The following is a 23609-nucleotide window of genomic DNA, read 5'->3' on the forward strand; positions in this document are numbered from 1 at the left end:
GCCGGCCCTGTCACAAATAATTTCCCACCCTCAACAATTTGCAAGTGTGAATGGTAGCACTTCGATAGCTAATTACCACGTACTTCAAACACCCATTGAAGTCAGTGGGAGCCTCTCCATTGACTTCAATGTTCATTCATTCTGGCCTTTATTTGGGTGGTTACATAGATAGACTTGGGTGCCTAAATCTGGCTTAAAAAATTAAAGTGGTATTTATTGGGGGGAGGGATAGCTCAGTGGTTTGAGCATTGGCCTACTAAACCCAGGGTTGTAAATTCAATCCTTGAGAGGGGCATTTAGGGATCTGGGGCAAATTTCAGTCTGGGGATTAGTACTGCTTTGAGCAGGGGGTTGGACTAGCTGACCTCCTGAGGTCCCTTCCACCCCTGATAGTCTATGATTATGGAGGCAAAATTATGCCTTGAAAATTAGAGGATGGGTAGCGTCCTAGCTGGAAATGAGCTCCTAAAGTTTAAAAAATCTGAGCAAAGAGAGATTTAGGGCAGTCGATTCCTGTTTCAAAGGAGGGTAGATTCAAGTGCACTGGGAAACTTTTTGTATGCAGCAGCAAGATCCATACAAATTGTGTGGCAGGCTTGGTAGGGAACTTGCCACAAACTTAAGTGTTCGTCTAGATAAGCCCCAGGAATCGTCTGGGAGTGCACAGAACTCACAGCATTCTAAACTATTCACTCCGGAGTAGGTGGTGGTCATGCACTGAATGGTGAAACAAGTTACATCACTGCCTTCACCTGCAGCTGTTTGGGAAAAGAATTCAGACAATTTTCAGCCACTTTTACTCATGCTGAGTAGTGCCTTACTCTGTGAATAGTCTAATTGGGACGCAGTGCAAGAATGGCAGAATCTGGTCTTTTGTTCCTTTTTGTCCAAGTAATTCACAAAATATAACAAAATTAGCAGCTGTAGTAGGGAAAGGGGTTGCGTGAATGTGCATCTATTCTTTCTTTGACAGTAGATCAGCCTTGTTGATTTCAATGGGGTTCTAATCGATTAACTTAGGGGAGAATATGCTCTAGTATTTTTTGATAACAACAAATGCTTGCTAAGGCACTTCTCTCACGAGCATATTGTATAATGCCCAGTGCTGAAAGCGATTGCTTCTTTTCTAAAAGTATTAAACAACCAACATACGATAAAACCGGATAACCAGGGCCCCAGTGAAAAAAATCAGAGTTCCTCAATAAACTCTCTACCAAAAATAATAACACAAAATAAAATACTACAAGTTGCTGAATTCATTTGGAATATGGAACCAGAGTGGAATTCTGCCTGTCACATGACTGAATAGGATCAGGCATCATTGATCTCCATTTGTGCTGGTATTACGAAGGGCGCTGTTTCAGCATCATTCAGTGGACAAAATGAAATACCAGTGTTGTACATGGAAGGTGGGATTTTCCAAAGCATTTTGTGTAGAACTGGTCTTGCTCCCATTGAAAGCAAAGGCTAAACTGCCACTGTCTTGCATGTAGAGCTGGTCAGGGATTTTTCAGTAATTTTTTCCCCCTGAAAAATGCCAATTCATCAACATGAAAACTGTTTGCTAGAAACAGTTGGTTTCAACAAATTTTCCAACCTGAAAAAATGTTGAGACTTTTTTTGTTTGTTTGTTTGTTTGTTTTTTGCAATGAAAAGGTCTGGGTTTTTTGTTTCAAAATGACTTTTCATTTCAAAATGTATGCTAAAACAAGCATGAACCAAAGAAAAAATGTCAAAATTGGAACAAAAAAGTCTCAAAATTATGGGAATTTTTTTTTTTTGTTAACCCTAGCTGAATTTTTTTCAGTTTGTCTCTTCACCAAAGTTTTTGAGATTTTGACTTTCCATCTCACTGGGAGGCAGGAAAAATTGTCTAAACCTCAACATTTTTCATGGGACAGAAAAACTGTTTCCAGCCCAGCTTCAGTTTAATGTAAGTAAAGTTAGGTCAATGTTGAGGGCTTTTCACAATCCCAGCTGGAAAGATGTCAGAGAGGGGACAGAACTAATGACCAGAAAGTGGATTCTTTGCTAGAGTCGCTAGACTCGGACACTCCCATTAGTTCTCGCTGACTCTCCAACTCACAGACTAATGGAACACAGCTTGTTCTACCTAATGTTACCACACTGGGTCTCTCTAATCCTAACCATCCATGGAAGAGACTGCACATTTTTCATCTCACTTTGTATCTTGAAACCATTACCATTGCCTCCAAAGAGGACTGCTTTGGAACAGTGTCAGCAGGTTAAGTTATCCCAGTGAAACATCTGCTGGGGGTGTGGGCGGGGAACACACAGGGCTGCCACAGCTCTGGAAAATATGAAGTCAACTTAGAGTTCAGCCATGCCGTACTGACATTAAAGCTTGTTTACGAGCCAAATTCCACCCTCCGACATGCGTGTGCAACTCCTGTTTACTTCAGTGGTAGCTGTGCTGTGCTTATCTAAGGGCACAGCTTGAGCTAAAGTATTTATCCATTGTGAGTCAGGGTCAAGAACAAACACCACACACCCGCATACCATTTTAAAGCCACATTTTTAGCTCCTTTTACAAGCCTGCCTGATGCTACACCCCCAGGCCTGAATTACAGACCGGGACACTGGGAAGCAGAAGACAAGATGGTCCCTTTCTGCATGAGGAATGTTCTCTGTGTTTGGGGCTCATTGGTTCCATCCCCCACCCTCTTCTGGTTTTTCGTTGTATGGGGCTGTTTTCTCACCACAGGCTGCTGCGCACCACCAAAACCTCCAAGAATTAAACAAGGAGAGAGAGAGAGAGAGAGAGAGGCTAGACCCCCGCCCAAATCATGCCATTTATTGAGCGTTTGTGTAGCCCACGAAAGCTTATGCTCTAATAAATTTGTTAGTCTCTACGGTGCCACAAGTACTCCTGTTCTTTTTGTGTGTGGGGGGGTCTCTCTTCTGAGTTATTCACCTGAAGCATTCCCCTGGATTTGCAGAAGTGTTTCGTAATAATGATGGACATAATCATCGTTAATAAGCACCTAGACGGGCATTACATCTTTAGGGCCCTTTCCAAGATGCTGCTATGAGAGTGTTAAGGGTTCAGCGAGGGTGGACAGCTCTAAGCCCCTGCGGGCTGTGTTGATGGGGCCATTCCTCCACCCTGCACAGCTGGCAGAGCGGAGCTTCCAGTGTAGAGTGGAGGAGGAGCTGCAGCCCCTGCAAGGGTGTAGCAGTGTCTGTGTCACTGCACAACTCCTGGGGGCCTCGTGGCTGCACGAGGCTTGCACTGACTGGGGCAATGTGCCTCCAAGATACCCCCATCACAAGCTGTGATTCAGAGCCACTGATAGCGGTAAAGAATGAATTACTGCAATTCCAGGGGGAAAGTGCATATACAAAAATGGGGCAAGCGGGAAGAAGGGGCAGGAAAATGGAAACAGTCCAGAGATGTACGGGGACGAGAAGGAACATTCCTTTGCCCCTTGTCACCTGAGATGTGTAAATCGTACCACACCAACAGCCAGGTAGAACCCTGCAGGTACGCTGGGAGAGGCGAGGGAATGGAGCAAAGGAAGCGTCTTTCCCCACCCAATGTCCCCACTCAGTAGCTGAGCAGGATTCCAGCCTAGTGCTCTCTTGACCAATAAGTTGAGGGTGTATGACCAATTTACCACCTGGCATACCAGGGCTGCACAGGGGTATGATTTAGTGCATCTAGCATAGAGAGCCACATTTGCATAGAGAGCCACATTTCCAGCTGGTGCAAATTGGTCTATAGCTACCAGGAGAAGGAAGATCCAGCTGAGGGACAGGCCTGTGTTTTCTTTAGCAGCAGACACTGTAGGGAACTCTGGAGCATATTCTCCGCGCCCCCTTTCCCCCCCGCCCCCGCTGTAAGAACGGCCAGACTGCGTCAGACCAAAGGTCCATCTAGCCCAGTATCCTGTCTTCTGACAGTGACCAAAGCTATGTGCCCCAGAGGGAATGAACAGAACAGGCAATCATTGAGTGATCCAACCCCCTGTCGCTCATTCCCAGCTTCTGGCAAACAGAGACTAGGGACACCATCCCTGCCCATCCTGGCTAATAGCCATTGATGGACCTATCCTCCGTGAATTTATGTAATTCTGTTTTGAACCCTGTTATAGTATAGTTGAACCAAAGTCATTCTACTTTGTAGCAGTGGGATGACTCAGAGACCCTCCATACAACCATTCCCCCCGTGTCATAAGAGCAGGATTTTCCCCTTGGTTAAAACGACCACATCTGATGCACTAGTAACAGGGGACTATTCAGGTAGGGGCTGAAGTGGCACGTCACGGTTTGTGTGGGCCCTCTGCGCTGGAGTGAATTTCACCCGTAACAAGTAAGGGTCAGCTTTCATCTCACAATCCAAGCCGCTATGAAAGAGCAATCTCACCCTTTGACTTTGAAAATCAGGTCATTTGCATCTGCATCTCAGTTAGGTGACCGACGGTATGTTCAAGGGGCCACAGCTCTCAGCCCAAGTACCTGGGCTGGGAGCCGGGGAACGTCCTTTGGGGGGCTCAGGAGAGACAGGGGACTTCATGCCCTTGACAGCAGAGGGAGAGTGGATCCCATCTGTAACTGCTGCTCTGGCCTCAGTTCTGGAATAGTCTTTATGGGGCTTGTGATCCCTGTGCTCTGAGGGCAGGGCCTGGAGAGCCAGTTCTGCATGGCGGTGGTGCACCCAAAGAGCTGTTGCATATGGCCATGCAGGAAGTCCGCCGAGGAGCAGGGCTCCAGGTTGCACTGGCGCCCTGCCCTCCCCACTAGGCGGCGCTGTTGCAAGGGTTTGTTTCACGAGCCTCCGCTCACACTGAAGTCGGCGGCAGAACTCCCAATAGGGTTAAGCTCAGGCAGTTGAATTGCTCTCACAGTAAATACCTACCGTGTGCGGCTGCACCTTACTGAGATGCCTCCCTTGGAAATTTTATCAACAAAGCTTAAAGGTGCTATTTGGCATCAAGGCAATTGTTACACTCTTAAGACCTACTTCTACTCCCACTGAAGCCAGGGGTAGTCCTTTCCCGTCCCTCCCCCCACCTTATTTCAGTAGCAACAAGATCTGATCCCTTTACTGAGCAAAGGAGCCGCTGGGCCAGATCCTCAGCTGCTGTATATCAGCATAGCTCCTACACCGACATACAAACCAGCAAAGGCTCTATCCCATCATCCTACGCTATCTGCAGTAGAGACGTTCAGACACCCTGAGCTCAGCCTCTACACCGAGAAACTGCAAACGGTGGAAAAGAAAATCAGTTGTCAAGCTTGGGTAGAAGCTGTCATTAGGAAGGCTCTTGTCAGCCATCCTGCAAACCTCTTCCTTTGCTGTTTGCTGCTGAGTCAGCTAAAAGCTGCAGACTAATAGCATACGTCAACTTTTCTCAAATCTTCCTCCGGTGCGAGCTTTTAAAGGAAAGCTACATGGGAAATACGTGCTGGGGCTGCTATCCTTTACACAGAGATGCCTTGTACGCTGTCACTTCTAGATACACCCTGGTTGGAATAACTCCACGATGGGCTAGGGAACAGATGTGATGAATGTATGATTAAGGGAGGTAGCGTTGGGTGCAGTTACAGTATCTGCTACATGCAGTTTGGAGTATATTCCCTGTAAGACAGAGGAAGTTATACACTTAGGTGGATATTTCCAAAGTCACCTGTGGAATTTGGATGCTCATTTCCCATTAAAATGAGTAAGAACAGGCCATCCAAGTCTCCATAGCATCTTTGAAAATCTCCGCCTTAAGGAAGAGGGGCTTGATCCAAAACCAGGGAAATCAATGGCTCTGGGTCAGCCCAAGTTTAGCAAGCGGAGCTGGTTTACTGTAAAAGTTCTATTTTTACTCCATCCTTGAGATTAGAGAGACAAGGTGGGTGAGGTAATGTCTTTTATTGGACCAACTGCTGCTGGTGAGAGAGACAAGCTTTTGAGCCACACAGAGCTCTTCCTCGGGTCTGGGACAGGTCCTCAGAGTGTCTCAGCTAAATGCAAGATCAAACAGATAGTTCCGCATTAGTAGTTAATCCTTGAGATTTGTCCGCCAAGGCACGACTTCATTAGATATCCAGTGGTCTTCCACTTTGCACCCACGTTGTTGTGCATGTAATCAGCATCAGAATAAATGACACATTTCCACCCAGTGTTGTTTGCACCCGCAAACCAGTTAGCTAAATGCCTCTATTCTTTTGCCTGTCCCTGCAAATGACGACATCTTCGAGATTGAGTTCACAGTTGAGGGTGCAAAATTGCAGGTGTAATATTATTTTCTAAATGGACAACCAACCTAATTCTCAATTGCTGAGGGACAATCTCCACTCATTGATATATTTTGCTTTCCACAACCAAATCTCTGCACAACTTTTCATGAGTGATGTACCCGAGTATTCAGATTCTAATGTCTAAACTGTATTGTTAAATCTAAACACCTAAATTTGGGTTATTGCTGATTATGTCCTCTATGTATCATATGACTTTTAAAAACTAACTTTATATTTGTGGCTAATCTAAGCACTATACCCAGATGTACAGACACTCTTTTCCCAACCTTTGTATTATATTATTTTTTTAAACATTAACTTTCATATTTTTTTAAAATCTATTAGAAGCCACGTTAAAGATCCTCTGAAAAGAGCGCTGTTAACACAGAATTTTGTTGAGAGCAGCTAGGCACAATCTTGTTCATTTTTAAATTCTCCAGTGGCAGAGGAGTGACTGGTCTGGTTTGATCAGATGCACATCTGTTGTACACAAGGAGTGCTTGCAAGGCTCAGCAGTGGGGGTTGGATGTCAGGAGATCTGAGATTTAATCCCATCTCAGCCACGGGTTTGCTGCGTGATCTTGGGTCCTTTTTTGCATCTGGATTTCTCCATCTGTAGAATGGGGCGAATTATATGTATCCAGTATGTTTAAAGAACTAGGAGTAAAAGGTGCTATGTGACTAGAGAAAAAAGTGTCAGAGTAGTTACATATCTGACTCTCCTTCCCGTTGATTTAAAAAAAAAAAACTACAAAGGAAAAGGTCCTTTTCTGGTGACGAGGACTGGTCTTGTAGTAGGCTGGAACTCAGAAGAGATGGCTCCAGTTCCTGGCTGTGCCACAGACCTCCTGTGGGTATGTCTATACTGCATTGTAAAGTCAGGCTCAGACTCAGGTTTGAGCCCAAAGCCCTCTTCCATCCACACCAGAAATCAGTCTGACTCAGGCCAGGAGCCCCTCTGGCTTTGAGCCTGCAGATCCTGCTGAGGGGGGTGGGTCAGAGTCCCTGTCTCATTGAGACACCGCTCCACGCCCTGTGTGGATGCAGCTCAAGCCACAGACCTGAACCAGAAGGTCTGCATAGGGCAGTGTGGACATGTTAGCAAGGCTGTGAGACCCAAGTCCAGCAACTGTAAACCCAGGTATACAATGCAGTATGGCCACTCAAGGACAGGCCTTGGTCTCTGTCGTGGCTCAAAGCTCTGAGGTTTTACTACCCATAGGCATCTCGTGCCTGTGTTGTACTCCGCAACATACCCGTTCACTGATTCCTGCTGATGCCTTTCTATTCCTGTTTTCAAAGTTACTTCTGACTTACGAGGACACTATGCGCGACTCCTGTGGAATTAATCATGAACACAATCTTTAAGTACAGGCCATGTGCTGTGGATACCCAGCTAGGGTTGCAATTACACCCCTGACAAAAATAGTCCTGTAGAAATGCAAAGAGACGGCTAGGATTTCACCGCTGCGGGCTGCGCTTGGCCACCTCTGGGTAGCTGCCATCATGTGTAAGCCGCGGTGCTTATCGGCAGACCGGTTAAAGAGAGGGCGTTCGGTGGTGCTGCCTCATTGATTTGGGAGACGGTCCGCTGAAAAGCAGCACAGTTGAGCAGACACATGGAATCCATGTTCCCATCTGCTCAGTTAGTGCCTATAGGGGAAAACAGGACACAGGGTCCACTTCCTGCATAGATAATGTTGTTAACAACCCAAGGCAGAATGTATGACCCTCCTCTTAAAGGAAATGTAAGCCAGGAAGCGGGGAGGGGGAATTCTTTGCCTCGGGCGGTTTTTTTTTTTTTTTTTTAACCAGCACTGCACAATGAGACTCAATCTATTCCTCTGCCTCTCCCCCATCCCCCAGCATTCATCCATTCTGTATTGACTCAGCGAAGCAGCTCTCCAAGCAGCCACCAAGCCCCCTCCTTGTTGCTCCAGCCAGGCACGAGTCCTATGACCTGAGTCGGAGGCTATCAGATCAAAGGCTGTATTCATCGAGAGCGAAGCTGATTCGGGGAGGTAACCAAAGCGCAGAGGGACTTGGCAAGCAGTTTTGTCCTCGGGGGTGTGTGTGTGTGTGTGCAGAGTTCAAGAAAGTCCTGAAGAGCGTGGGAGGAGGAAGACAAGCCTTTGACACAGTTTCAAGCAGCATGATGGGTTCCAGAAGGGAACGCAAGGGTCTTTTACAAACGGGAGGTAGTGACGTGCAGGAGGAATCGAAAATCATTCATCTCCTGAGTGCCATTCATTCCGGCTGATCCAGGGAGGTGAGATTTGCTCCTCCATGCCCCGGCCTGGGCTGCAGGGAACATTCACCCACAGGGAGAGCTGGCTGGGGTACCAGAGCCATCCTCTCTCAGTGGGGAAGCATCTCTAAATCTCTGTCAGAGCCTCCCCCTCTTGGACTGTGCTGGCCCCTGGCATGTCCCCCACAGCAGAAGAACAGCCCCAGTTAGCCACCAGAACTCTTTCTGTCTCAGCCAGGGCCTGGCGGAAGGCAAGTAGGCCTTGAGCTGAATCTAGCCCTCTGAAGCAAGCTAACATTAAAAGGGAACCAAGATTCCAAATCAGCCAGACCCTGATCCAAAGCCATTGGGAGTCAGCTCAGAGTCCAGGAGCTGATCCTCAGCTGGTGGGAACTGTTATAACTTCACTGACGTCAATGGAGTTGTAACAATTCCCCAAGCGAACATCTGTGTAGACTTAAAGGTTCGACCCTCTCTAAGCTCGAAAGCTCGTCTCGCTCACCAACAGAAGTGGGTCCAGTAAAAGATATTACCTCCCCCACCTTGTCTCTCCAATATCCTGGGACCGACACAGCTACAACAACATGGCATGACCCTCCCTAATGCCTTTATTTACCTGCCAAGACCTCAGGATAATGAGCCTAAGCTTTCCCTGGTGGAGACAGAGCTGAGCGGAGAACGGGACTTCCGTTTTGCGGAGGATTTTGATATTTTGAAATTTGGTTTTGTTCCGATTCAGAGTGAAAAACACTAAAAATGACTGTAATCAAGTCAACCCTTAACCTTCTCTTTGGCCTGGTCCACACTACCCCCCCACTTCGGACTAAGGTACGCAAATTCAGCTACGTTAATAACGTAGCTGAATTCGAAGTACCTTAGTCTGAACTTACCGCGGGTCCAGATGCTGCAGGCAGGCTCCCCCGTCGATGCCACGTACTCCTCTCACCGAGCTGGAGTACCGGCGTCGACGGCGAGCACTTCCGGGATCGATCCCAGAACATCGATTGCCTGCCGTCGGACCCGGAGGTAAGTGTAGACGTACCCTTTGCTAAGCTAAATTGAGCTCCTTGAGCCTATATTATCTATATGGTCTAGGAAATATTTAGCCCTGCCATGAGTGCAGGTGGTTGGACTAGATGACCTCTTGAGGTCCCTTGCAGTCCGACGATTCTATTGGCATAAGGCAGGATTTCTAATCCTTTAATCGTTGTCAGGGCCCTGCTCTGAACCCTCTCCACTTTATCAACATCATTTTTGAATTGTGGGCACCAGAACTGGACACAGGGTTCCAGCAGTGGTCACACCAGTGCCAAATACAGAAGTAAAATAACCTCTCTGCTCCTACTGGAGAGTCCCCTGTTTATGTATCCAGGGATCCCATCAGCCCGTTTGGCCACAACATCACCCTGGGTACTCATATCCACCATGACTCCCACATCTTTTCTAGAGTTACTGCTTCCCAGCATAGGGTCCCCCATCCTATAAGCATGGCCTACATTCTTTGTTCCCGGATCTAACCTTTACATTTAGCCATATTAAAATGCATATTGTTTGCTTGCGCCCCGTGTACCACGTAATCTGGATAACGTTTTTAACCCATTTGCTGTGTGCCGAGTTGATTTTTATCCTGTTCCAGTTATTTAAACAAAATGTCACGTAGCTCCAAGTCAAACACTTTCCAGAAGTCTATGTATATAACATCAGCACTATTACCTTTATCATGCAAACTGGTAATCTCATCAAAAAAAGATAGCAGGTTAGTTTGACAGGGTTGATTTTCCATAAACCCATCTTGCTTTGTTTTAATTAAATGACCCTTCTTTAGTTCGTTATTAATTGAGGCCCATATCAGCTGCTCCATTATCTTGTCTGGGATTGATGTCAATCTGACAGGCCTATAATTACCCAAGTCATCCCAATTACCCTTTTTAAAAATTGGCACATTAGCTTTCTTCCAGTCTTCTGGGTCAACATCTGGGAACCACACCTGGACCGACCTAGCTAGGCAGACCTATCCCCATGTAGACGCAGCTATGTCGATTGAAAAAATGCTTTAATCGATGTAACTATCATCGTTCAGGGAGACGGTGTTCTTACAGTGCTGGAAAACCCCTTCCATCACTGTATGTGTCTACACTAAGCGGTTAAGCCAGCATAGCTACACCGATGTAGCCAAGCTGGTGTATTCTCCTTAGTGTAGGCACAGCCTGAATCACAATTTGTTTCCGGGTCAGTTCTGGGGTGATGCAGCTACTTACCACTCTTTACTCAGCACAGACTGTAGTTACAGTCGAATCCTACATGTATACTGCAATATGCAGTACTATAGAACTTCTGCCTCCATATGCTTATTTACCAGAATGTCAATACCTTACTGCAGCATGGCTGTGTGGCCTCATGGTTAGAGCCCTAGATGGGGGCTCCAGAAACCTGGGTTCTAATCCCAGCAATTTCACTACCTTGATGGGTGACTTTGGACAAATTACGTCTCCCCCGTGCCTCAGTTTCCCCATCTGTAAAATGGAGTTAATGATTCTTTGTAAACTACTTTGAGAGCTGCTGATGAACAATGCAATATGAAAGCTAGGTATTATTCTTATTTAAAATAACTAAGCGTGATGAAACTAGGAAAAGAAAACTAGCTCAAAGTGCCGTTTAGAATCCCGAATCCAAAAGCAAAACCCGCTGGCGGGCAGTGAAAATGAAAGGGAGCCTGGTCAAGATGAACTCTGTTAGTCCTGCAACACAGGGAGTAAAAAATGCCCCAGAATGCAAAGGAGAACTCCTACCTTACTGCAGGAAGAAAGTGGAGATGGAGAGATTTTCTGCTGTAGAATAAGCTCCAGAGATCAAGACAGAAATCTTTGGAGAAGGGAATGGAGGCAGGAGAACTCCCAAATGAAAAGAAATTCTAGGCTGAAAAAGGAAGATTTATGTCTTCCCAGCATCTGGTCTTGGCTTCCCTTCCTTTCTTCTCACTTCTGAACCTATGGAATGCCCTTGAAGGACAGGAAGAAACAATTCTTCATTAACAGTTATGATCTTCACAAGAGCCCCCAGTTTGGATGTGGCAGAAGTTCCCTAGGATCTAAGAAAGGATGAGATTAGAAAAAAATGGGAGGCTTACAGGGGAGCAACAAACCTCAGTTGACTGGACAGGCAAATCAGTGGTAGGGCTAAATCAGGAAACAGATGGTTCAGAGATCACTTGAAACTCCATGTGGTCACTCCATGATGAACACGATGAAAAATTAATACTCTGCTGCCCTCAGCCTGCTATGCAATGGCCAACCAATTGGGGAGCAGTAATAATGCCAGCTGACATAGGTGACCAATCACAGCCTAAAGAACAAATCCTGATATTCTAGTTTATTCTGGTCATTACAACGTTTCCAACTCATGATTTTATTGCAAGGCTTGCAAGCACCAGCTCCTGGAATAAACAGATTGCAGAAGAACCTCAGCTTTCATTAAAAAATGAATTTCTAGCCCTTCTGGTTGCCAAGAAAAGCTTGAACGTGGGCCTCAGCTGAACCCTAAAGACTCCAGAAGGAAAACCGGCAGGAAAATAAAAATAATTCAACATTTATTTTTCGAAAAAAGTCTCATGATTTTCAAGCCAATCTCCTAATTTGTTGAAGCCTGACTCCTAATATTTGACTGCTTGGAGTTGGTAATATTATTCTTATATCAGGGGGTAGCCGTGTTAGTCTGTGTCCACAAAAACAGCGAGGAGTCCGGTGGCACGTTAAAGACTAACAGATTTATTTGGGCATAAGCTTTCGTGGGTAAAAAAAAACCCACTTCGTCAGATGCATCTGAAGAAGTGGGTTTTACCCATGAAAGCTTATGCCCAAATAAATCTGTTAGTCTTTAAGGTGCCACCAGACTCCTCACTGTTTTTATTGTTCTTCTAATGTGCTTTTTGTCAATGATCTCATATAGTAACTTCGGGACCTGCTTCAATTATCTGGCATGAGTTGTTTATCCACAAAGCGAAGCTATTAATCATATGTAAGCTTTCAACAAATATTTAGACATGCACATTTCAGATGCTAAGTTGTTCATAGACTGTACACCTGGACTACTCATTATTTGCTTTATGTGATAGTTGGTCACATGGTACTGCTCCTGCTTCTCGATTGGATAACTGAAAGTTTTGAATAAGTACCAGAAAACAAGCATTCATATTTGCATGAAAATACAGACATTGGCATGGACAACACAACCCCATTTGTGCAAATATTTGTGAATAGGGAATAAAGCCTTGTCTGGGGGGAGGGATAGCTCAGTGGTTTGAGCATTGGCCTGCTAAACCCAGGGTTGTGAGTTCAATCCTTGAGGGGGCCATTTAGGAATCTGGGGCAAAAATCTGTGTGGGGATTGGTTCTGCTTTGAGCAGGGGGTTGGACTAGATGACCTCCTGAGGTCCCTTCCAACCCTGATATTCTATGAATACACAAGGGAAACTGACTGACAGATATTCTGGTATAATTTACCTTTTCTGGAATAACTTCCCTATGTCGATACTCTATACCAGAATGAAAGTGATTTCAGTCCAGAATAAGTATTTTGCTTCCAAAGCAGAGCAATTACGCTGGAGTAAAGTCAGCTTTATTTCAGAACAGTTTCCAGATGGGAGTTATTCCAGAATAGTTATTCTGGAATAGCTATGCTGGTCAGTTTCCCCATACAGACAAGAAGCAGCATGAATTTGGTTGACATAAACAGCTGTTTGAGATATCCATGTTCAGAACTGCTCTGTGTTCCATGGTTTGTAACAGCTCCCTAGGGGTCATAACACAAGCTGGTGATCACTAGAGTGCCGCATGGTCAAGCCACACCGTCTCCAACCACTGATGCAGCCGTGGTGGTCACCAGTCTTGTGATTGGTCCACAAACAATTTCCATTAACTTCATTGAGAGTCAAGCGTGAGCGTGACCAGCACTTTCTAATCCATAATCCTGGTCTTTGACTTCTGCTGAGGAAGAAATGATTTAGTCTTCCTCAAGTCATTTCCATTTATTGCTCTTCCTGGGGCCTTTTTGTTTGGAGGCCTAGAGACTGTGCTGTTAAGGATGCTAATATACAACTGGCTCATATAAAAATGTTTAATATTTCCATGTTATTTTCTACTGTCTTCTTTACACAGCCTAGAATCTGATTTCCTTCTTGCTGTTTTTTTTTTAACTGACTGTTCATTGACCAGATGACATCTTATTTTTTACCGTTTTTTAGAGGCATCTAAGCTATAAAAGGGAAAGGTGTGAGCATGTGGACGTTGGGTGGCGAATAGTGTCATGAATAGGGAAATAAAACATGAGAATTGAGAAGGATACACATTGAAGGCCATTTGGTAGGTTCCATGTACTAAGTGACTAAAAGATATTCTCTGTTTAAAATCAGTATCTATATCAGAAGGCTTTGTAGGTCTTCTAGCTTAGAGGGAATACACACACACACACAGAGCTGGTATTGACTCTACAATATACAGCCTGTCACACGTTCTCTTTTATAATTTGGACTGTCCCATAAAGTAGGACATTTTAAACATGAGCGCTGCCATTAAGAAACTGAAACAGTCGCTTATCAGTCACAGGATGTCATGGAGCTGTCTCAGGGTCTGCTTGAAAGCCCCCCTGCAACTTACTGATAAAAAGCTTAACTCCATCTCAGGGCTTATCTGAAGAAGAAAGAATTAGACCCTCATGAAATAACAGGTTTTTTTATAAGCTAAAAATAAGAGAGCAAGAGAGAGAGAAATCACTTACAAACTTTATAATACAGCCGAACGAGTTTAACCCATTTGCGATTTTCGGCTAAGTTTTCTGCTTCATCAGGAAAGAACCCCGTTGTGAAACAGATGTCAAAAGAGAAAAGATGTGAGAGGCTGGTCTCTTTCGTAGATTAGAAGATTAATTAAAACAAAATCACTTAGTCAAATGTCTTACTGGCGAAAACACACACAAGGCATACCACTGCGTGTATGCAATATGAGAGTATGGAATGGATAATCACTTTCGATCAGACTCTGGTGTGAGCTGGATGATGCTGATTCTTGGAGAAACTCACAGAATATGGATCTTATTTCTGCCACACAATGCGATCTGCCAGCCAGCTGTTTTTGCACTGCAATATCATTGCTGAACGTGGTTGAATTACTGGTTGCAAATAAATTATCCAGCATAGCCTTTAATTTTTTCTATTCATAAATCATTTGCAAACCAATCCTGATTTCTGCAAATGTCATCATTCCTCTACCAGATAGTTTGCAGGAACAGCTATCAGCCTGCGGGTAAAATTTTCAAAAGTACTTAGGATCTATCTAAGTCCTCTTTTCCAAAGTTTCATGGGACTTAGGAGCCTAAGTGCCTAACTCACTTTTGAAAATGGGACCTCAATTTCTATCTATCTATCATCTGAGCAGTGATGGATGCACAGTATTCCATGAGAGCCCAGATGGAAAGATGCAGTGATAACAGCTATGTGACAAGGTTACGATGTGCCATGCAGTAGTGCTAATAGGCCTATGAATTTAGCTAGTTATAACCTGGATCATTCAAATCTGCTGTATAATATTTGTTTTAATTGTCGGGTGGCAGAGTGATCCCGATAAATGTCAAGGGTCATGCACTTTAAGAAAATCAGAGTGTTATTTGCATGGGTATTTTTTAACCTACATAGAAGATTAGGGTTGGAAGAGACCTCAGGAGGTCATCTAGTCCAACCCCTTGCTCAAAGAAGGACCAACAAAATCATCCCAGCCAGGGCTCTGTCAATCTGGGCCTTAAAAACCTCAAAGGATGGAGTTTCCACTGCCTCCTTAGGTAACCCATTCCAGTGCTTCACCACCCTCCTAGTGAAATAGTGTTTCCTAATATCCAGCCTAGACCTCCCCCGCTGCAACTTGAGACCATTGCTCCTTGTTCTGTCATCTGCCACCCCTGAGAACAGCCTAGTTCCATCCTCTTTGGAACCCTCCTTCAGGTAGTTGAAGGCTGCTATCAAATCCCCCCTCACTCTTCTCTTCTGCACACAAACACAGGTGCTCAATTTCACATGCAGTTGTGGGTGCATTTGGGGCCTTCTCTTTTAAAAAATGGGGTCAATGTAATCCTCCATGGTTCCTGACTCATTAAATACTCAGTGCTTAGCAGAGAAGTACCAGGGGGTAGCCGTGTTAGTCTGTATCCACATAAACAACAAGGAGTCCGGTGGCACCTTAAAGACTAACAGATTTATTTGGGCATAAGCTTTCGTGGGTAAAAAACCTCACTTCTTCAGATGCACGGAATGAAGTACGTTTCCTTACTCAATAGCCTCCATTCTTCTTTAGAACTTACTGTTCCAGACAGGGCCTCCACTGATGAGAGGCAACAAAATCAAGTGAAGGTCCAAGTCAGCAGATTGTCCAATGAAGGTTCATCAGGGACTGACTGTGGCTTTGCCAGAAGCCCCGAGTGAAGGGCAAGAGACCAGCTGGTGACTCTGGTCCTTGAGTTTCCCCTGGCTCCAGAAGGGAGGTTAGGCACTAGCCCTTTGCCTAGCACTTCCCCCTCCAATCTGTGCTGGATGGTGCCTTGCATGGCAGCACCAAGGCTCCAATCACTCTACACTCAGCACAGGATAGGAAATAGCCTCATGAAAGTTGTTCTCCCCTTTCTGCTGCTCCACACAGCCAACGTGGGGCATTAGAGGCTGCACCCTTAGAAGCATACACCCAGGCTGGTGCTCAAGGGCCTGTCCCTGCTGAACACCTTCAGCTCCCGGTGAAGGAGATGGGACCGGACAGAGTTCAGCAGCTTCCAGGATTGATCCCCCATTCTGCAAACCCTTACTCCTGCGAGTAATCCTCACTCACACGAGCAGTCATAGAATCATAGACTATCAGGGTTGGAAGGGACCTCAGGAGGTCATCTAGTCTAACCCGCTGCTCAAAGCAGGACCAATCCCAACTAAATTATCCCACCCAGGGCTTTGTCCTTCAACTCCCCTGAAAAAGTTTAGCAGGCCCGGGCTCTACCGTGGAACTGGACATCTCCAGAGTCCAGGTTAGGTTTTCTAACAACAATCCACATGGTGACTGTCTACACCCACTGCCTTCTTGGGGGTGGGGGAGGGATATGGGGAAATCTCATGGGCTGAGAATAATAAAAATAAGCATAAGATTACCAATAAACCGATGCAGATGAAATACACTGTTGCAGGGATGTTCACAGAAGTTCAGTAATGGCTTCACCACATGGCACGTAAAGGAGCCATGATCAGAAGAAGAGAGGTAGAGGAATATGGGAGGAAAATAAATTCTCTAAGTTCATAAAGCTGGGGATTTTAAAATGGAAACATTCCTCTTTCTGTTATGCTCTTTCAGGACCATCAAGAATATACTTGTATACAAAGAAAGAGTGAGTAAAAATCCTGTATCATTCATCAGTAAATGCAAGAGGATCACCAGAGCACCCTAATAATTAGGTTACCCAACACCATTCTAGCAACCTCACAAAACAGCTGTTATCTGGCATCCCCAGCCAGTATCAAAAAATTAGTATAAGATTAGTCGGATGTATTGCTGATGCTTTATGGATATTTGCACCAGCTTCAGTACTTTTTATTTTGCTTATCAAGCCATACAACTTTGCTTTGCCAGACACAGTCCCTCTCTGCTAAACATCTGTTGTCTGTGCTGTACAGGACCTCTCAACACATTGAATTTTAACGTCTCCTTGATTAGAAACTGACTGGTGCCAACGCTACTGGATTTGTGCCAGGAAAACAAAACAGGCCTGCATGGAAATAATGCACTGAACTTGCATATGTAGCCACCAGAAGGCTTCCCCTTTAATTGAATTTGGTTCCTATTTTGTTTTTTAAACAATGTGGATCACATTTGCCATGATGCAAACTGAAACAGGATACAGGAACATCCTGTCTGAATCTGCAGGAGAAATTGCATTCAGAGAGTTGGAAAGCAGACAGCGACATTATTTCAATTCAACACTAGGTAAAGGGGCGCAAGTTTTGTATGTAACCATCTATAGTGTATGGTTGTAAAAATGGTTTGCAGAGTCTGACATGGTCAAAAACTGAGAACTCCTTCCTAGATGTTACCGAAAACGAAATGATTTGATGTATACAGTTGTTTTCTCATTCTATACTGTTGTGAGATGCTGACACAGCGAATTAACGCTTTAGATAAGTCAAATGTCAGGCCTGATTCTTGAGTTCACTTTCGCCACTTTTAAACTGGTGTCACTCCTGATCTACACTATCACAAGTGAGATCTAAATCATGGCCTGAGAGTCCACTCCTGAACGCCTTAAGCAGGCAAAACTCCTGAGTTAAGCTTGGGCCTTGGGGTTTCTACATAAGCAACAACACTGCCCAATCAATAATGTGCATTTCAGCTAATAAATGTAACTCCCCCATCCCACAAGACATTTGAGGGCAATAGTTATAAGTCATTTACATGTCTGAAAATAAGTATACAGAAGCTCCCAGCCACCGTAGTGTCTTCTAAAGTGCCAATCTTTGTTTTTTCCTTCTATTAGCAGTGAATAGGCTTAAATCTGGTCAAAATTACTGGAACCAAAAAAAAAAAGATGGAGGTGATTTTTCAGCCTTTAAGTTGGTTTCTACTTGTAAAAAGACCCGGGGCCAATAAAAATCTTTGGCCAAAATTCCAGTGATTCTTTTCAATATAACATTTCTGCTCAATCCATCTATCTCATTCAAAGCTTGAAAACCATTGTCAATTTCAAATTTCCTATAGACCAGTTCATCCTACAGCAACCCTGGGACCAAGAGTTGAGGGTGGATCTTTTCCCAGCACTCCCCTCTGTGTTGTGCTTTTTATTACAGGGATCTACTGTGAGGATCAATTCCGTTTTGGTGGGTTCATGACAAATATGCTGTGACGTTACCAAACTGGTTATATTTCAATTAAAACACCAAACCTCTTCCAAAGCCATTCTCTGGACTGTGGGTCACAGTCTGCTGTCAGTTACACCATTGAAACCCAAAATGTTTCCATAGATGTCGCTGGAGTTATTCTAGATTTGCACCAGAACAGAATCTGGCCCTCAATTTTTTAATATTACCCCAAAAATATTCTACCATGGGGTGATTAAATGGCATGGTCATTTGAACTCCCTGGGCCAAATTCTCTCCTGCGCCACTCACTGAAATTAACAGAACTATGCCAGCATTGAATTTTCCCTCCTATAACGTTACTGTGAGAAAACCATTCAGTTGCCCTAAGACTGTGTTTCTAAAGTTCCCAAAGCAAACATGCATTGTAACTTTAAATATAGACTGACAGTTTTTGGCTTGCATCTCATATTACATACAGACAGCTTGGTGTCTCTAAACACAAGCTAGGCAGCACCAATATCTCAGAAGAGAGACACTAAGCCTTCTGAATGCTCTATATTTTCATTCCTTACGGGAAAAGCATTTACTTTATATTTTCTCTAAACTTGCACTTAGAATGAAATGTAACAAATTTTCATATGCTATATTCAGGAATTAAACTTTGCAGAGGTCTGTTTCGATTTTCTCTGTAACTTTCAAACAGACAGACAGACAGACACACACACAGAGAGTGTTTCATCCATATCTCTTTCCTTTAAGGAGACCCCAGGCAATTTGTTGCAGAACTTGAACTGTGTTTAAAAATCATCTGGTTAAACAACAGACTTGTAAATTCACTGTTACTGCAGGGAGGGGAAAAAATAGGGTACTCACATGGTGATGGTGTCACATTGTTTTGGTCACTCATAATTTATGCCTTCAGAAATGCCTTATTTGTGCTGACTGTTTTTTCCCCCTGTTCAGAATCGCCGGCTGGATTAAACAGAGCAGCTAGAAAGGCAGGGAAGAGACCAAGGACCCAGGAGAATGCAACACTTGTTCAGACACTCCTTGCCGAGTTCCTGACCCCTTTGCAACTGGAAAAGGAAACAGCACATGTGTCATTCTCTTTTGCCTTTCCAGCTCACATGAGCGGGGAGGGGCCCCCACTTTCAGATAGCAGTAACTGTTTTCAAGTTTGACGTATCCCAGCCCCTCTGCCTTCCAGGAACTTTGAATCTTCAGCAACAAGTAGAAAGAAAATGCTTTTAAAAGTGCTTGGTTTCAATCACAATCCAGCCTAGCGTTCCGGGCCAGTTACCAGCCCCATGGATATTAACCCAATGGTGGATAAGTCACTGCCAAAAAAGTGGAGGAATGCAGGGATGATTTCACAATGGGGTTTTCAAGTTCCATTCTGGCGTGCAAGCCTCTGCCCTGATATTCTAATTGTCCCTCTCATTTAACTGGTATAAATCAGGAATATATCCACTGAAATCGGTGTAGTTACACCAGTGTAAATAAGAGGCAGGATCAAGCCAGTGATTAAGACACTCGGCTTGGTATTCAGGAGAGTGGGGTTTAATTCCTGCTTCGGCCACACATTTCCTGTGTGACCTTGGACAAGTATCTTAGTCTCTCCCTGCCTCAGTTTCCCATCTGTAAAATGGGGGTGATAGTACTTCTTACCACCTATACCTTTTCTTTCTTGTCTATTTAGATTATTAACTCTTCAGGCAGTGTTTTTTTACTGTCCGTACAGCACCTAACACAATGTCTTATCTGGGTTAAGGCCTCCAGGTACAAGGAATTCTTAATTAATTATTATTATTAATAATAATAGTTCATTAGAATCAGACCCAAGTGGTTTTGTCAAGAACTGATCAATCCTCAGTTCTCATGGACCGTGTGGGTCAGTATGAATTCACAGCATGCCTTCGATGTCAACAACATAGTAACGGTTTGACTCAAAGTCGGGGGCAGGAAAATCAGAATCAAGACTGAAACGCCCCCTGTTATGCACAGGTGTTGCAGCTTGTTTCTGTTAAGCCAGCAAAGTGCCTTGCTGCTAAATGCACTGCTATGTACTTGGCTCACAATATTTATTCTATAACAGTGGAGTGGGACGTACATGACAAATCTAAATAACCCAGCCTTGTTTGCGTGCACCGATACGGTAAACAACTCATATCAGCAGCATTTGCAACGGACTCTCACAGTGTTTAGAGAACCCTCGAATACTCCCTGGCATGCAGAGCACAGCAAGGCGAGGGCCAAAGGGACAAAAAATCCTGATGTGACTCCACTAGCTTCCATAGAGGTACATCAGTTTATACCAGATTAAGGTCTGATATAGTGTGGACGGACACCTGTGAATGAACGGAAAATACTGACTAGAATTCTGTTTGCCATTGTGTTCTGCTTCCCCATTCTACACCTCAAACACGCGGCATGCACAGAGCATTCTGGATCTACACAGAGGGAAGGAAGGAGGCTGAGGTGCTGACAGGCAGGGGTGTGTCTACACTAAGGCTATGCGGTAGCATCATAGTGTAGATGCGTCCTACGTCAGTGAAAGGGGTTATTCTGCCAGGGTTGCTAATCTGCTTCTCTGAGAAATTCTTCCATCCCCCTGCCTACACAGGGTGGTGAGTCAACCTACCTATTGCACACAGGGCGCAAACGTTTTCACAGCCGTCAGCAACGTAGCTAGAGCAATCTGATTTTAACCGTAGATCTGGGCTTAGCTTCAGATCCTACCTCAGTTCCCATCCTGAGTAATATGTCTGGACATGGGGGAACTCTGTTGTGAGGAAGGAATCTGACCTGCCAGGCCACAGCTAAGCCAAAGGAATGGAAGATCCCGATATCTATCTAATTTTAGGCACTTACCGTTAATCATGTTTATTACAGTAGTGCCCCAGGGCCAAACAAGAGCAGGACCCCATTGTACCAGGCACTGTACAAATAGAGTAGTGGACGGTCCCTGCCCTGAAGGAGTGATATGGTCCCCATTACTGTAGTATCTCACAATGTTCTTCACCATGTTTGCTCTAGTTATCCTCATAACACCCCCGTGAGGAAGGGACCTGCTATTATCATCATTAATTTTATAGATGAAGAACCGAGGCAAGACTAAGTCCTAGATCCTCAATGTATTCAGTCTCTGAACTACCTCTGAAATCCCTGGGAGTCAGGTACCTTTGGAGGCTCTGAGCATAAGTGACTTCCCAAGGGGGCACACAGGAAGTCAGGAGCAGAACAATGAATGCAATCCAGATCCTCTAAGGCAACAGAGGCCACCGTAACCACTAGACCAGCCTTCCTTTCTAGTGGATTTTCTAGCCCCACTTCCTGCTTGTCTGCTGTGCTGGGATCCCCTGTAAGGGTGCGGGGCCCACTTTGCAAGGCCCCTGGTGCCCTGTTCTCAACCGCCATGGAGCAGAACCTAAGCGATTCTGCTGGATGATGGACCTTTTCCATCCACCAGTATGGGAAGGGTCTGAGCTTTAAAGTGGAGAGAGCCCACCCAGTTCCATAGCACTTCCCGAAGAGTCTGGGAGAAGAATACTGAACATAGAAAGGCATAGTGTTCTCTCTCCCTCTGACCCCAGAGCCAACGGCCTGGAGGGGAGCAGAGGCAGCGGGGAAATAAGAAGCATGGAGGGTAGCGGGGTGAATCAAACCATATGATTGGCCATTAATGTCTCCCGTGTCTGAACCCCCCTCTCACCCTTACATCCAGTGGCTGCTGTAGGCAGTGAAAACTATATGGAAGAGGGCAACTAAAGAGTAGTTTAAAGCCTTTTTTGGTCAAAGGTTACAGTATTTGTCCAGAAGCATCCAATCTATCCGATAGCAAAGGGATGTTGAGAAGCCTGCATGACGGCCTGTCATTGGCCGATACCTCAGCCGCCTTGGCCCACAGTGTCTCCATTAACCCAGAGAGGAAAGGGCAATTTAACTGATTTTTTTTTTTTTTGCCTCGGTGGAGACATTTGTTCATCTGTCCATCTCTGAAGCCTTCAGATCCTTCCTGAAAATATGGAAACAAAATTCCCTGTTTGCCTGTGTAGCGCTTTTATCCCAAAGGATCAGAGAGCACTTTACAAACTATGTGCCACTCTATTGTAGAGGGGTCACACTGGTATGGCAGTGGCGAAACACACACACACATCTTTGACCATCTCACCTGCACTCTGCCCACTAATCTATCTCCATCGGAACTACTCCTAATAGTCCATACCACCAAGCAGTTTCATTTGGCCTACATTGTTTTAAATTCAGTCTCCTGTATACCATTGGGAAAGAGAGACCACAACTGTTCCTATTTTCCAGGGAGCTTAAATGACTTGCCTAAGGTCACGCAGGAAATTTGTGGCAGAGCAGAGAATTGAAAATAGATCCAAGCTAGCACTCTAACCACTGCACCATCCTTCCTGTGTTTCATTCACCTAACTTAAGCCCCCAAATAGCCAAAGCATGCTGAGGACTCTGGAACATGTCTGGAGACGGGCACTTTGCAGAATTCAGGAGTAAGTTGAGGACTACATTTTTATCAAGAATATTTCCCGCACAAATGAGCTGTTAAATCAGAGGCCGAGTTTTTCAAAACGGTGCTCATGGAAGACAGTGAACATCTCACTAAGTCCATTTTATGTGGCTGTGCAGCTTACCGGGGCCTTAAAATGGGAGCAAATGGTCCCCTAAGAATAGCCGCCACACGGAGGGCCATCCTGGCTGGTGCAGAGAGGCAGTAAGGGCTGCAAATGGCCATGCTCCCAGCCCTCTGGTATAGGGTGCAGCTTAGGGGTGGGGTGGGGAGATTGCCAGAGTCCACTGGACTATGAACCTCTCTTCTTCTCAGGGCCCAGAGGAGGCCATGGGAAGCACCGCATCAGCTAGAGCAGCCTTGAGGCTGTTCTAATTTACCCCAGTGGCCAAACAGGCCCTTGCAGGGCAGCAGCTCAAAGCCACTTTTGCTTCCCACCCCCCCGCTCCGGCCCCTCCTCCCTGTCCCAAGTGCAGCAAAAGAGTAACCTGAGAATCAGGCTATCACAGGCCAGCTGGGGATCAGGGCTCAGCCTTGCCTGGGGCATAGCAGTTATCCGCCGGCTGATCCTGAGTGGGTGGCTCAATTACATTAGTGATCCTAGCTGTGAAAGGGTCAGGGTGGCCAGGGGAGTTCCCTCTCTCTGGGAAGGACTTGCAGAAGGTCGGCAGGCAGGCTGGGGAGAACCACATGGGGCAGGATAGGCC

At 45.2% G+C, this 23609-nt stretch overlaps 1 protein-coding gene across 1 annotated transcript in view; it reads right to left on the reverse strand.

Moving 5' to 3' along the window:
* GYPC (glycophorin C (Gerbich blood group)) overlaps positions 1-19670 on the reverse strand; it is a 41851-nt gene extending 22181 nt beyond the window's left edge. Inside the window, exon 1 of the mRNA XM_026647389.2 lies at positions 19245-19670. Coding sequence (XP_026503174.1) covers positions 19245-19278 — 34 coding nt within the window. The 5' untranslated portion in view covers positions 19279-19670. The remainder of the gene's footprint in view (positions 1-19244) is intronic.
* Positions 19671-23609: the final 3939 nt, after the last annotated feature.

This window comes from Terrapene carolina, unplaced genomic scaffold (assembly GCF_002925995.2).
Source record: "Terrapene carolina triunguis isolate 2854851 unplaced genomic scaffold, T_m_triunguis-2.0 Scaffold62, whole genome shotgun sequence".
Classification (NCBI taxonomy): domain Eukaryota; kingdom Metazoa; phylum Chordata; order Testudines; family Emydidae; genus Terrapene; species Terrapene triunguis.